Source organism: Podarcis muralis, chromosome 12, assembly GCF_964188315.1.
Source record: "Podarcis muralis chromosome 12, rPodMur119.hap1.1, whole genome shotgun sequence".
Classification (NCBI taxonomy): Eukaryota; Metazoa; Chordata; class Lepidosauria; order Squamata; family Lacertidae; genus Podarcis; species Podarcis muralis.
The window spans coordinates 56,583,852-56,597,897 of NC_135666.1; the positions used below are offsets into that span (position 1 = coordinate 56,583,852).

The following is a 14,046-nucleotide window of genomic DNA, read 5'->3' on the forward strand; positions in this document are numbered from 1 at the left end:
ATTGCAGCTTTTAAAAAGAAACTTAAGGCTAACTGATGCCATTTTATAAATACTTGCTGACCAAAAGTTCCAACAATAAAGTTTTCCAGAAATTATTACACAGAAGCACAAATATGAACAAAGCTTTTATTTTAACCACGAACATCAACAATTGGCATAAAATGCATAAAAATACAGTATTTTTGTGCTGTAGTATAATTACAAAAGACATCTTCTTGAATGTTAATTTTCCACAGCCCAATCCTCATTAGTGGTTGTCTTAACAAATAGGAAACAAAATGAGGTTGTTGTTTTTTAAAAAAAAATCAATTAAAACCGTTTCTTTAGCTCTCCTCATTTTAATCAATGTGAGACACAACCAAAATATGGCTAATCCCTCTTATATCACTATCTTGAAATCCACTTTAATAGTCTATGTAATAAATTATGCTTCTTGCTGCAGAATTTACTACATTTAAGTCACAGACAAAGCTGTGCCTGCAGTACAGAAGTTAAAATTCAACAGAGAGCTGAACAAACAGTTTTCCAGATGGTTCCTTATCTAGATGATTTGCAGTGTTTTTTAGTAGCTGTTGCATAAACAGAATTCATACTGCCTTTTTGGCAGAGTGTTCCCCCACCTCTCGCATATGACAATCTTGCTCTACCAATGAAAAAAGCGAATTCCTGCCTGAAGTGGAGCTGTGCATCATCATCAGAATCTCACTAAAAGCAGAAATCAAAATACGTGGCAGTTTTTTAAAAAATGGCAAAAATACTGTTGTAGTTTATTTAATATTTGCCAAACTATTAGTTTTACTTTTACATAAATTAACTATTCTAAGATGTATAAAAGAGCCACAAAAATTGAAATGAGTTTATTTCCATTTATTTTACATTGCTCTAGTGGTTACATTTTGTTTCTCAGGGAATGTTATTTCCTATCAATTTAGATTTTCTTTCTACAAGGTAGGCAAAATATGTTCTATTACTAAATTAAGGCCAAAGCATAAAAAGATTTTTCTAAACCCTGAAAACTTTTTCCTTGTTAATATTTCGTATGTGCAAAATTTGTTAAGTTTTGTCTACTTTGGTGATAAACCATTTCAACAGCTGGTAGCAAAAATACTGCTTACTAAAATTAGTTTCATTGGTCTGATTTTAGCAACTACTTTAAAAAGAAGGCTGAAGATTGTGGATTGTGCACATTTGCCATCTAAAATATGAAATTCAAAGTTATTCAGAATAATTTCCATGTAGAACAAAAACTGAAAATGTATTACCTAGCTCTAAAATGACCTAAAACATTGGGGATTTTTCATCGGTTTTCATAAAAACAGCCACTTGCACATAAATGAGATAGTGGAAACTATCCAATTCCTTCACAAAAAATATACATATTCATAAAAGGTGCAATATGAGATGCATGCTGGGGGAATGGGGTTAGCAATATAATGTGGCGACTATGTATGGAATGCTGTGCCTTCTTAGCTATTTCGGGTTGAAAGATGCACTGACTATACTAGGAAAGATCATCTGCCTCTGCAATTTCACTGATTTTGAAACCTGGCATACTTTTCCACAGCCATTTTTGCTCACTTACTTTGGATCAGTATTTATTTAAAAATGTTTGAACACATAAACATTTGCATAGCAAATTTTAAAGAACTGACCCAAGTCTACGACTGAGAATATTTTAAAAATGTCCTCATTGTAAAAGTCTAGTATTCCCTGCAGTATACTATATTTCCTGGCACCCTAGCGCTTCCAATTCTGAACATATTTATTCAGAAACTGTTATCATTTACATCAATGGAATGTACTTCCAAATAAATATAACTGGACTCACCATTTAAGGCTGATCCAATGAAGTAGCCCTATATGCAGCTACACGGTTTAAAATATGAAAAAGGGATAGAGCCTATGTAGGCACAAAGCTTTGGTTGCTACAACTGACAAAGGAACTTCCTGAGCATAGAATTCTCTGGAACGCAGCCTATGTCTAATGGTGCAATCCATTAAAATGAATGTCAAAGTCCTGTTGGTTTTAATGGACTCTGAACTGAGAGCTCTCTTTTACTTAGTTGCCAGTTTAAAAAATACATATACTGTCAGAAAATGCGTTGCACTGAAGAGTCATTCCCGGGTAACTTCTAATACTTTGTATATATTGTTGTTGAACACGGTTCTGAAGTATGGCCTGGAATCCATGCTCATGAGGGTACATAAGGGAACTTTTCCAGCATTGGCAGTATCTTCTATATCCCAGATTTCTGGCATACTGCAGCCAGGCCTAAAAAGGATTTAAATACTGTTAGCAAACAGAACACACATCATTTGAGTGAATGGCGGAAGAACAACACTGATCAAGTGTAATTATTTTACTGACAACAAAGCTGATACTTTCCCCCATGACACTTTTTGACTTACTAAATCACTTTAATCCTAAAACCCCACTATCCCTCCTCTAAAGCCTCTCCTAAGGGTTGGGGTCCCTCCTGAACAATGTGGGATGCAACTAGGAAACTTTCATTCCGTGAACTAGTCAATTTAGGATGTAGGCCAAAATTGGATACCATTTCACACTGCTTAGGCAGGGTCCCGACCCTCAGGAGAGGCTTTATCAAGTGTGCAGATTCCTGCTGGGGAGAGGGGGTGATGGGAAACTTTTCATCCACAACCTTTCTTAGGATCCATGCTACAGTGGTACCTTGGGTTAAGAATTTAATTCGTTCCGGAGGTCCATTCTTAACCTGAAACTGTTCTTAACCCGAGGTACCACTTTAGCTAATGGGGCCTCCCACTGCCACCGCACGATTTCTGTTCTCATCCTGAAGCAAAGTTCTTAACCCAAGGTACTATTTCTGGGTTAGCGGAGTCTGTAACCTGAAGCGTCTATAACCTGAGGTACCACTGTATTAAAATCCACACCAACAGGATGGGTTCCTAGAATGTTGAAGGAGACATGACACACTTTTTAATTTGGAAATCCGCCATGATGGAATAAGACCGAGCTGCAGAGTTATAAATAGTCATAGGGAGAGGTGAGCTCTTAATATGTCATTATCTGTATTTTGAGTCTGATTTGGTAAATCTCCCCTGGAAAGGCTAATGTTTGCTGCAACCGGTCTGGGAAAATTAATGAGCAAACGCCGAGATTTGATTTCATCAGAACTGAGAGAAGATGGCGTCTGCCAGCAGCGAAATGACTTCTGGATTGATTCGGCACAAACACCAGCGTGTGAGGAGATACTGCAACAACAGCGGAGAGTCATATACTAAAATTCACACAGAAACACATCGTTGCTTATTTCAACTCACTTGTGGAAACAACTCAGAGGCCATGAAAGAAGGAAGGTTAACAACAGGAAGATTTAAAGGAACTATTGGAAAGACTACCCAAGGCAGCAGACATATGAGATGATCAGAGCCCCAACCGAACTTGAAGCATGGGAAGTCCCAACAAAAAAATTATAATTCAGGCACAATATTTGGACTATTTGATATGTATTTGTATAATTTGGAACATTTAATGTGATTTGATTGGATTGTTAAAATAGGAAACTTAATAAAAATGATTTAAACAAAATAAAAAAAATAAAATCCACACCAACATTTAAACAATGCAGTGGAATCTAGAGCAAAATACTATGAAATTTGGCATCCTTGCCAAGAAACTTTACAATGACAGTGCTGCTCAAGTAGCTTCATTCAGAATCTGTCTGCAGTCACAATATAAAATGACTCGAGGGATGAGGAGGAGGATTTAAAGCACACACAGCTCTATCCAAGACAGGGGTAGCCAACGTAGTGCCCTCAATGTGTTTTTGGCTCACATCCCCATTAGCTCCAGTCAGCAAAACTCAGGGAAGACAGGAGCTGTACAGTGGTGCCTCGCAAGATGAAAATAATCCGTTCCGCGAGTCTCTTCGTCTAGCGGTTTTTTCGTCTTGCGAAGCAACCCTATTAGCGGCTTAGAGCTATTAGCGGTTTAGCGGCTATTAAAGGCTTAGCGGCTAAAAGGCTATTAGCTGCTTAGCGGCTTAGAAAAAGGGGGGGAAAGCGGGGAAAAATCACAATACTCGCAAGACGTTTTCGTCTTGCGAAGCAAGCCCATAGGGAAAATCGTCTTGCGAAGCAACTCAAAAACGGAAAACCCTTTCGTCTAGCGGGTTTTTCGTCTTGCGAGGCATTCGTCTTGCGGGGCACCACTTTATTCCCAACAAAACCAGGAGGAGGGGGCAGGCATGACCACATTGGCTGTCCCTGATGTAAAAACCCATCTAATTTCAATGACCAATCCTTACTAAGGGTCCTCAAAAACTCAGGTTCCAAAGTTCCACAATGATGCACATACGAACTTAAGAAAATCCTTGGAGATCCAAGTAGATCTTATTAATATTCAGAACATAAGAAGCAACAAAAAGCATAATATCATACTGTTATCTGACACAGCGGCTACAAAAGCAAAATTCTAATTTTAAGGATAGCTTTGAAGATCACTTTCAACCATTAGCACCAACTGCCCAAATTCCAAAAACTAAAGGTGGACACCACCAATAAGAGTTGATCCAATGTCTCAGGGTTTATAGAAGGTGAGTGGCCAAATTCCCAAACCACCTCAGCATGACAAGACGTCACAGAAAAGTCCCAAAGTTCTGCACCTGCACTTTCTCCTAGCCAGCCGGTGCAAAGAAAGCACTCGAACCCCTTGATCACTGGTAGGAAATGATCAAGGTAAACTTACATACTGATTACTTACTTAGATCTCCTCAGGCACCAAGAATCTTCTAAAATGTAGTAATTTACTCCCAACTTCAGCAATTCCCTTTTAACTTCTTTTGCTGGTTTTCGGCTATACATGGAATAAACTGTTTTCGTTCTTGCCCTAGGAGGAAGAGAAAGCTACAAATATACCAAGTAACCAAGAAAAAAAAATAACTTGAGCAAACAATACACAGCTCATCACTGGAGTAAAGTGGAAAAGAATGTTTGCGGTATTGTGGAGAGAGCTAATTTACTCGAATCCCCGCGGCGGGGTGCGCTCCCGCTGCTCGGTCCCAGCGCCTGCCAACCTAGCAGTTCGAAAGCACCCCCAGGTGCAAGTAGATAAATAGGGACCGCTTACTGGCGGGAAGGTAAACGGCGTTTCCGTGTGCGGCTCTGGCTCGCCAGATGCAGCTTTGTCACGCTGGCCACGTGACCCGGAAGTGTCTCCGGACAGCGCTGGCCCCCGGCCTCTTGAGTGAGATGGGCGCACAACCCTAGAGTCTGTCAAGACTGGCCCGTACGGGCAGGGGTACCTTTACCTTTACCTTTTACACAGGAGGATAAACAAAACTAGTAAGATAAGGACTCAAGGAAATGGAAAAAGCACATACTAGTAGCTAATACCTGATTTAGTTAAGAGCCAGCAAATCAGAAACAAATATGAAATAATTTCTGGAGCACAAATCCTAACCCCAAATGGAAGGAAGGTGGTTACTTCCTGAAGTGTCAGAACAGAAAGTGAAAAGCCTCACTTACCATGAGTGTCAGGGGCTCAGGGACTGAGCCACAGGAGAAGGAGGAGATGGAGAGCGAAGGGGAACAATCGGAGGGGAGCGCAGGAGGGTGTGACAGTGACCAGAGAGATTCCCTGAGTCTCTCCAGCGAATCAGAAGATTCCCAGAAGGAGGCCCCCAGGGTCAGGGCAAGGGGGGCCAGTGGGGAGTCGCCAAGCGGCAGCTGGAAATCAGGGGTAGTTTCCCCACCAGAGCGCAGCGGGGGGGAAGAATCCCACAGATTAGAACAAAAGCTTCCTCCTGCAGGAGGAGGGAGTGAGGCAGGACTGACCACGCCTCCGTCAGAGAGTGGAGGGGCGGAGGAGAGAGCAGGGCCATCCAGCCTCCCGGAAGGAGAAAGCAGTGAAGGGAGCAGTGTAGCCGTTAGGAGGAAAGTGGGCGGCTGGGCGCGAGTGCCAAGTTCAAATGTAGAGGTGCGAGGGACAGCAGAAAATCCGGATTGGGAGCCAGGTCCCAAAGCCCGCCGGAGACAGGGGGAGGAGTCAGAAGAATCCGCCTCCGAAGAGTCCAGGAGGGTTGGGACCCCAGAGGGCAGGAGGACCCGGAGGCGAAAGGAGCAGAGGGAGGAAAGGAAGAGGTGGAGCAAAGCTCGGGTCTTGAACTGGTGTAAAGGAGGGGCGGATTCAGACGGGACTTCGCCGGTCTAAGGACTCAGACGTAGCGCTGCGCGCCACGGATGTCAAACCAACAATGAACCACAATAAAGACTTTTGTTTATAAAGAGCAACTGGCGTTGGTCCTTTGTGAGCTGGGACCTGAGGCAGCCGCTGACAATGAGTTTTATTTTTAGTCAAGAGGCAAGGGACAGGGAACAGCAAAGGGTTAACTCCTCCTGTGGCAGAAGGCAGTGCCAAGCAAAAACCTGGTGCTGGTTCCCAGGAAGAAGAGCAATCTCAGGTTCAGAACTCAACTTTAGTAGGAAAAAACCCAGTACCACAGCTCCAACTCTGGGTGCAAAATGGGCAGACTTTTGGCTCAACAACGACTAAGAAAACACACATAGGCCTAACATTGTATGTCAATGTGTTTGCTTCTAGGGATGCATTCTTCAACAGGAGGGTTTTCCAGCTGGTATTTTAAGTAGGTGTTTGTCCCACCTTGGAATATAGGTAAGTGTTTTGGTGTTGCCCTCCTGATTGCTAACTGAGGTTGGGAAGATGGACTTTCCATGAACTTCCATTATAGTAAGCAGGCAAGAGAGCATGGATATTCACTCAGTTATTTAAATATTCTGTGACAGAGATGCATTTTCCATGTTTCAGTCAAATGAGATCCTGAGTGGGGAGAGGCATTGCTTCTTGAGTTTGTGTTCTGCCAAAGGGACTAAGACCAAGGCCAAGCAAAACAGGAAGCACCCTGGGCAGATCTGTGTGAAGCTCAGGCTGAAAAATCATATGAGCAGGCTTGAATGGTGTTGCTTTAACACAGACTAAGACTTACAAATGGACCATAAAGAAGGCTGATCGCCGAAGAATTGATGCTTTTGAATTATGGTGCTGGAGGAGACTCTTGAGAGTCCCATGGACTGCAAGAAGATCAAACGCATCCATTCTTAAGGAAATCAGACCTGAGGGCTCACTGGAAGGACAGATCGTGAAGTTGAGGCTCCAATACTTTGGCCACCTCATGAGAAGAGAAGACTCCCTGGAAAAGACCCTGATGTTGGGAAAGATGGAGGGCACAAGGAGAAGGGGACGACAGAGGATGAGATGGTTGGATAGTGTTCTCGAAGCTACAAACATGAGCCTGACCAAACTGCGGGAGGCGGTGGAAGACAGGAGTGCCTGGTGTGCTCTGGTCCATGGGGTCACGAAGAGTCGGACACGACTAAACGACTAAACAACAAAAGACTTACAAAGAGCTGCAGTTCTGTGTCAGTGTCTAATTCCACCTCTTATGAAGAAAAGCTCTTAAGGTTAAAGGGGCTTTGTCTGTTTCCACAACTGTTGATTCTAATTGAACAGGGAAAGGACCATTGGTATCTAACTGAGCCATAGCCACCTCGGTGCCGCAGACCCGAGGTTACTATTGTTCTTGGTGCATCTCTAAAGGGAGTCCCTCTTTGCGGATTGGAGTCCTTGGTCTACCATCACATGGCTTGACAAAGCTACTGGAGAACTCTGAAAGGAGGAAAGTGGACACAGGAACTGGTGGGAGCAGTGATTGCCCCGAAGTGTCATTTGGGCTGCTGAAATACATAGGGCAAGAACTTTTGCCATGGATGCGATGTTGGCTTTGTTGGACAACATCAATGTCCTGGTCACCACCTTGATCTTTGTGATGCGCTCTGGGGAGAGCGATATCATCCGCTCTGTACATTTGACTACTTGAGGTGAACAGAAGTAGACCCTCCCTCACTATGCTTCCCTCTCCCATCTGTTTAGAAGCATTAGGTAAAGGTAAAGGGACCCCTGACCACTAGGTCCAGTCGTGACTGACTCTAGGGTTGCGGCGCTCATCTCGCTTTATTGGCCAAGGGAGCCTACCTACAGCATCCGGGTCATGTGGCCAGCATGACTAAGCCGCTTCTGGCAAACCAGAGCGGCACACAGAAATGCTGTTTACCTTCCCGCTGGATCGGTACCTATTTATCTACTTGCACTTCGTGCTTTCGAACTGCTAGGTTGGCTGGAGCAGGGACCAAGCAACGGGAGCTCACCCCGTAGCGGGGATTTGAACCGCCGACCTTCTGATTGGCAAGTTCTAGGCTCAGAGGTTTAACCCACAGTGCCACCCACGTCCCTCTTAGAAGCATTAGGGAGAACAAAAAAGGCTGAAGAAAAAGTAGGGGTGGTGAAGTTCTATTGCCAAGTAGGATCTCTTTAATAGCAAGGAGATACTGCTTTGAAATCAAAGGCAGGACCACAAAACTGAAAGGACTCTCCTCCTTGGGAGGAATGCGAATATTTTGCAGTCTTTTGGCAGGCCTTGTTTTCTTTTAGAGGAGGAGTTTGCCCTTTGCTGCTGCCTGCTCTCCATCTTGCTGATACAATAGCAACTCACACTCTTAATTTTAAGCCAGGAGAAACCACAGGATTAGTGAGCTTGCATGCCTGAAGGAAACAAATCTATCGCCGACTTACTCATCTCTCTACAGCAAAGCTTCTGTCTAAAGCCAATAACTATATTTTATTCATCCTATTTTAATCAATTAAAAAGCAATACAACACAATGCTATATTAAATCAGTTAACATGTTTATTTGAAACTACCCAGCTAATTTCAAACTCATCCAACCCTGTATTTTAATCTTTCCTCCCAAACAATACAAAATACGATTTGCTCAGTCCATCACCACCTTTGATCCATCTCTATAGATCATACTCGTGTCACCAGCTTCCCATTTAAAGCACCCAGTGACAACCAGTTGTTTTTTTAATCCAAGAGTATGATAATTTGTGAACAATATATTCAAAGCACACAGGAGGCCAGAGACCTCTGTACGGCATAATAAACTGAAAGACCTGGAAGAACACAAGCCAGACCCATTCCATTGTTTGTTTCAACAAAAAAGGTACATGCTGCACCTGTAGAACCTCACAGAATCATAAAAAAGAGATAAGATTACACTAATCAAAAGCGGAAACAGCATTTTAGATGCAATCTGCAAAAGTCCAAGTATCCCAGCACACAAAGCTCCAGCTCATATAATTCAGGGAGCAAAAGGCACAGCTTATTCCCAATTTTTAGAAGTCTTGTTACATCAATTTCCTTGCTGAGTAAATCAGAATATAGCTAGCCTTAAAATTTGAAGCTTAAATCTTACCGTAAACCTGCATCTTCATAATGAGGATGGTTCACGATAGGCCGAAGAGCAGACAATTTTACACTTGCCATTGTAGGCATTGGACCCGCAAAAACAGCATCTGAAATATATAAAAGAAGATTAAAGATCAAACAATTGGGCAAAGTATTGTAAAAATGTAGAATAAAGTAAAGATGACTAAACTTTTTAAAAATCAGAGCTCAAAATGTACATTCATATTAATACATTCAGGCATGACATCATTCTTAGTGGCAAAACTAAAACTACATCAGATTTCATCTAATACTCTAATTGTTCTTACATTGGTCTTGATATTTTAAAGTTAAAATACTTCAAATTCTCTACTTAATACAAGTCTTAGTGTACTATAAAACAATACAATTACAGAAACCTTAGAGACTGGTCCTTTCATTCTTATGTCACTTACTATAAAACACAACACTGGGGAAAACAGCATAATAATCCTGTTCTTCAACACAGGACACAAAATTGCTGCTTGCCTTATGATAGATGCTGTAGCAGATACTGGGGGGGGGGGGAGCACAAAAGCACAAAAAAGCAGGGGGTCAAGTGTTTGTTTTACCTGGTTTGGTCTTTTCTTTTATCCATAACAGTAGCTCTTCCTGGGGCAAGTTGCTAAATTCTCCCACAATGCTCCATTCTCTTTGAAGGTTTGCTACACCTTCAAATGCCATCATTGCTAAAATCGCAAGAACAAGTGTTCCAGGCTGGATTTTGCTAAACAGCCATCCAAACAGCTGATATGAAGAAATTAAAAGCCATTTAACTGTACATACAACTTAAGTTTCTAAATTTCCATTTTTTCAAAACACCAGCTAAACACCAGCTTAACAAATTACACGGAAAAACATGAGAACCCAGTTCACGATACATTTTCCACTGAAATTAACAATAACCATAAACTCTAATATCGATATTAGAAGTATCCACTGTAGCACAGTGTGTTTATCTCCTTGCATGTTAATGCAATCAAAATTAAAATAATTAGGCTGTGTCATTTTATTGACTAAGGCATGGATGCTCTGGATGTATATCAATATTGACCACTGGAACCAATTTATGTTGATAACATTAGACAAAGGTATTGTCACTAACACAAGTTTCCATTGATTTCTTATCCTTTATATTGTATATATGCAGTATGTGTTCTTTCAGCTCACAATATTTTGATAGCATGTTTTTCTGTATTGTGTATTTAATAATAACTATATATTTTTGTAATTCAAAATAATTAAACATTTGGCATACTGAAATGCCAAATCAGCCCCTCTGTAAAACATATTAAGTAAATTACTACATCAGCCGGACAAATAAAACAGTAGCTTACTTGCTTTGAACATATCAAGGATGCCATGATGCACATATGAGGTGTCAGAAACAGCTTCAGTCTCATAAATAAAATAGCAAGAACAGTAAAAAATATAAGCTGCAGTGCATGGTATACTATCTGAAAACAAACAAACACAAAGGCGTAAGAAAATAATGCTTATTAAAAGAGCTGTCAAAACTATGAACATAAACCTATTCACTATAAGAAAGAAGGTTTACCTTTTTATATAGATGCTCCTTGGAGCACTGCATTATTTTTACATTTAAACCCATTGGGGGGCAGGGGAGAGAAAGACTATGAATGAGAGACAAAACATTTTAGAAAGATGAATACCCCGTGGGAATAGAAGAGACTAGTTTGAAGCTCAATTTTAATGGCTGCGTTTTTCTGTACATTCGTTAAAATAACTGAATTCCATTTCATTCTGGTTTTATCCCACACCCACCACTCTAATCCAACAATGATTTGGATGCAAATAACCCATACTGATGAGTTTCAGAGAAGATAACTCTGATGTGTAAATGGAACTTCCAGGAGTATAAGGATTTACTCATTCACTTTAATGAAGAATATGCCCCCTTTGCTGCCTGGACCTGTCCTCCTACACTGAAAGGAATTGCAAGATATTATACACACAGCCCATGTGGTTAAAGGTAAACTGTGGATATGCTTTGAGTAATCATTGCAATAGGGGTGTTGTGAACATTCAAGCAATACTGAGGCAAAGTATTGGGGCACAGCCATGTTCCCAGGCCCATTCTCATCCTGATATTCTTAAATCACCACCACCACATTCACTTGCTCCATAAATTTCCCACAAAGTACAGGAAGGTGTTAGATGCCTGTGCAGAGCATCTTTTCCCTCTGGGGACTGTGACTTCGTCCCAGAATCCCCAACAGAAACCAATAGCGCATCGTTTCCCCCCAAAAGCAGGCCTTGGAGGGTTTCTTCCCTTCAGAACTGACACCTGCAGTGTTATGTTTTCACTGAAGGTTTTAAGATTGGCAATCCCAATCCTGGGCAGGGAAAAATAACCTGCAGGGAGATTTAAGATGTTGGGCTCTTTGCCTTTGCCCCAAAGTAAATTTCTGAGCTCTGAGGCAGGAATAGGAGGCAAAGTTAAAACCTGTCATTTGATACTTAGCACTTCACACCTATGTAAAAGAACAGTTTGATGTAAATCCACACCAAACAAGCAGTTTTTGTCCATGTCAAACAACTCAGCAAGGAAACTGGCCTATGTTTGCAATTTCAATTCTAAGAACCCTGATGTGCACCACCAATTTAAACTTGTGCAATCATTTCCCACTATCTCCATTGTTTTTCTTAAATCAGCACTTCCATTTCCCACAGAAGGTAACTTTCCTAAACTTATCAAGGGAGAGCTCAATAAGCAGAGTTGTAACATAATTCATGCAGGATGAGATCCTTACCTCCCCATGATTGAAATTATCCTCCTGTCTGAACAAAGAACAGTAAGACTGTTATTTGTTTATTGCATAGAATCAATATGCCTTATGCTACAAAGAACACATCCTCTGTTTACAATCAAACTAAATTAAAAATATTGCAGTGTTTTTAATTTGTAAGTCCCTTGAGTTAATACAAAGTTACAATAAAACTGTTACTACTAAATTTATTTTGTAAACTTATATTTTTATCAATCTGGGGGCTACTCATATGTACAGATGCTCTGATGCATTTGTTGAACTGTAGTAAAAGTCTTTCATTAATTTCCAATTTTCAGTAGGATCACTGCTTTAAAAAATGTAATTACAGGGCATGGAAGACTACATGGCAAGACCTCTGTACGCACACTAATTGCAACCCAGCTAGATTACTGGCATGTTCACAAGGCATAAGAAACATTTACTTGCTGTACATACCGTATTTTTCGCCCTATAGGACGCACCGTCCCATAAGGCGCACCTAGTTTTTTGGGGGGGAAATAAAGGGGGGGGAATTATTCCCCCCCCCCAGGCGCGGGGCTGGGGAGGCCCGAGCTTCCCCTGACCCCAGCCCCCAAACAGGCAGCTCTCTGCAAGCCGTGGGAGCCCAGCGCTGGCTCCCGCTGATTGCGGAGAGGTCTGCGAAGCCTGGACGCGCTGATCTCAGCGCGCGCAGGCTTCAGCATGCAGGCAACTCTCCGCAAACAGTGGGAGCGCTCCCGCTGCTTGTGGAGAGGTCCGCGAAGCCTGGAGAGCGAGAGGGGTCGGTGCGCACCGACCCCTCTCGCTCTCCAGGCTTCAGCGAAAGCCTGCATTCGCCCCATAGGACACACCCAGATTTCCCCTTCATTTTTGGAGGGGGGAAAGTGCGTCCTATAGGGCGAAAAATACGTTATTCATTCCACAAAGTGATGGGAAAACTAACTGGAGACTAGAAGTAAACAATAGGAGCAAAGCTTAGCTGCACAATTACATATAGTCCTTTAGGTAATAATTCATTCAATGGATTTGCACTCTAATTTCAAAATTTATTTACCTTTCAGACAATTCCTTGCGACACACAACATGTTGAAATGTCTGTGAACAGACAAGAACATGTTTTAAATAGCTTTTTCTCTAAAGCAGATTTAAACATATGCCAAAATTACAATTTCCCAAAGGTTAACAGACAAAATTTTTCAATTACATACTTTGGAATGATTGCTCTTTTTAATAGCAATTCCTTCTTCAGGATTATGTAGACTAGATTTTCATTTTTGGTAATCAACATGCATGTCTTTAAATATGCCTGCAGAAACATGTTCTGCTCTTTTTGTATGTATGTGCAAATACATGCATGCTAGACTCAAATTTAAGTATTAATTGCCTCCTTTTAGAATACTATACACACTAAATGTAAACCAGATGCAAAACAGCAAAGACCTTACCTTCATAACAATTACTGAAAAAACGACAAGAACTACCGGAAGTAGAAGTGTCTTCATGTACTTTACTGGAGTCTGAAACACAGTTTCAATGGGTGGTAAATTTTATGCACAGTAACTTTTCTTACAAAACCATTTTCTTTTAAGACATTCTTACTCTAGATTTTCACAATGAACCTCTCCCCAAGTTATTTTATCCAAGAAAAATTGTCAAAACTATTGTGCAGCTAATCTGAATAATGTTTTTCAGTGATTCCATTTGTTCCCCGAAGCTTTCAACCTTCACTGTTCATGAACATAAATTATGGCCTGTAATAAAGTCAAGACACTGACACTTTATCCAGATATTTTGTTCTACCAACTGCTAACTCAGTTTCATTAAGCAATAGAAGAATCCTGAATTGTTATATTTGTTAAAAAAAAATAGCTTTCCAATCAAACATTGTTTTTCTGATTAAGGAAGAAAAAACTGCATAAACATTAAGGTGTTCCATACTTCATCCACTGATTTTTA

General features: G+C 41.2%; 1 protein-coding gene across 1 annotated transcript in view; it reads right to left on the reverse strand.

The window, feature by feature from the left end:
* Positions 1–112: 112 nt before the first annotated feature.
* The window catches only part of DPY19L1 (dpy-19 like C-mannosyltransferase 1), a 38,997-nt gene continuing 25,063 nt past the window's right edge, over positions 113–14,046 (reverse strand). The window contains exons 16-23 of the mRNA XM_028749900.2: positions 13,536–13,607; positions 13,145–13,185; positions 12,094–12,121; positions 10,657–10,776; positions 9,892–10,066; positions 9,309–9,408; positions 4,742–4,867; positions 113–2,272 (exon numbers count right to left, since the gene is read on the reverse strand). Of these exons, the coding sequence (XP_028605733.2) occupies positions 2,116–2,272; positions 4,742–4,867; positions 9,309–9,408; positions 9,892–10,066; positions 10,657–10,776; positions 12,094–12,121; positions 13,145–13,185; positions 13,536–13,607 (819 nt within the window). The 3' untranslated portion in view covers positions 113–2,115. The remainder of the gene's footprint in view (positions 2,273–4,741; positions 4,868–9,308; positions 9,409–9,891; positions 10,067–10,656; positions 10,777–12,093; positions 12,122–13,144; positions 13,186–13,535; positions 13,608–14,046) is intronic.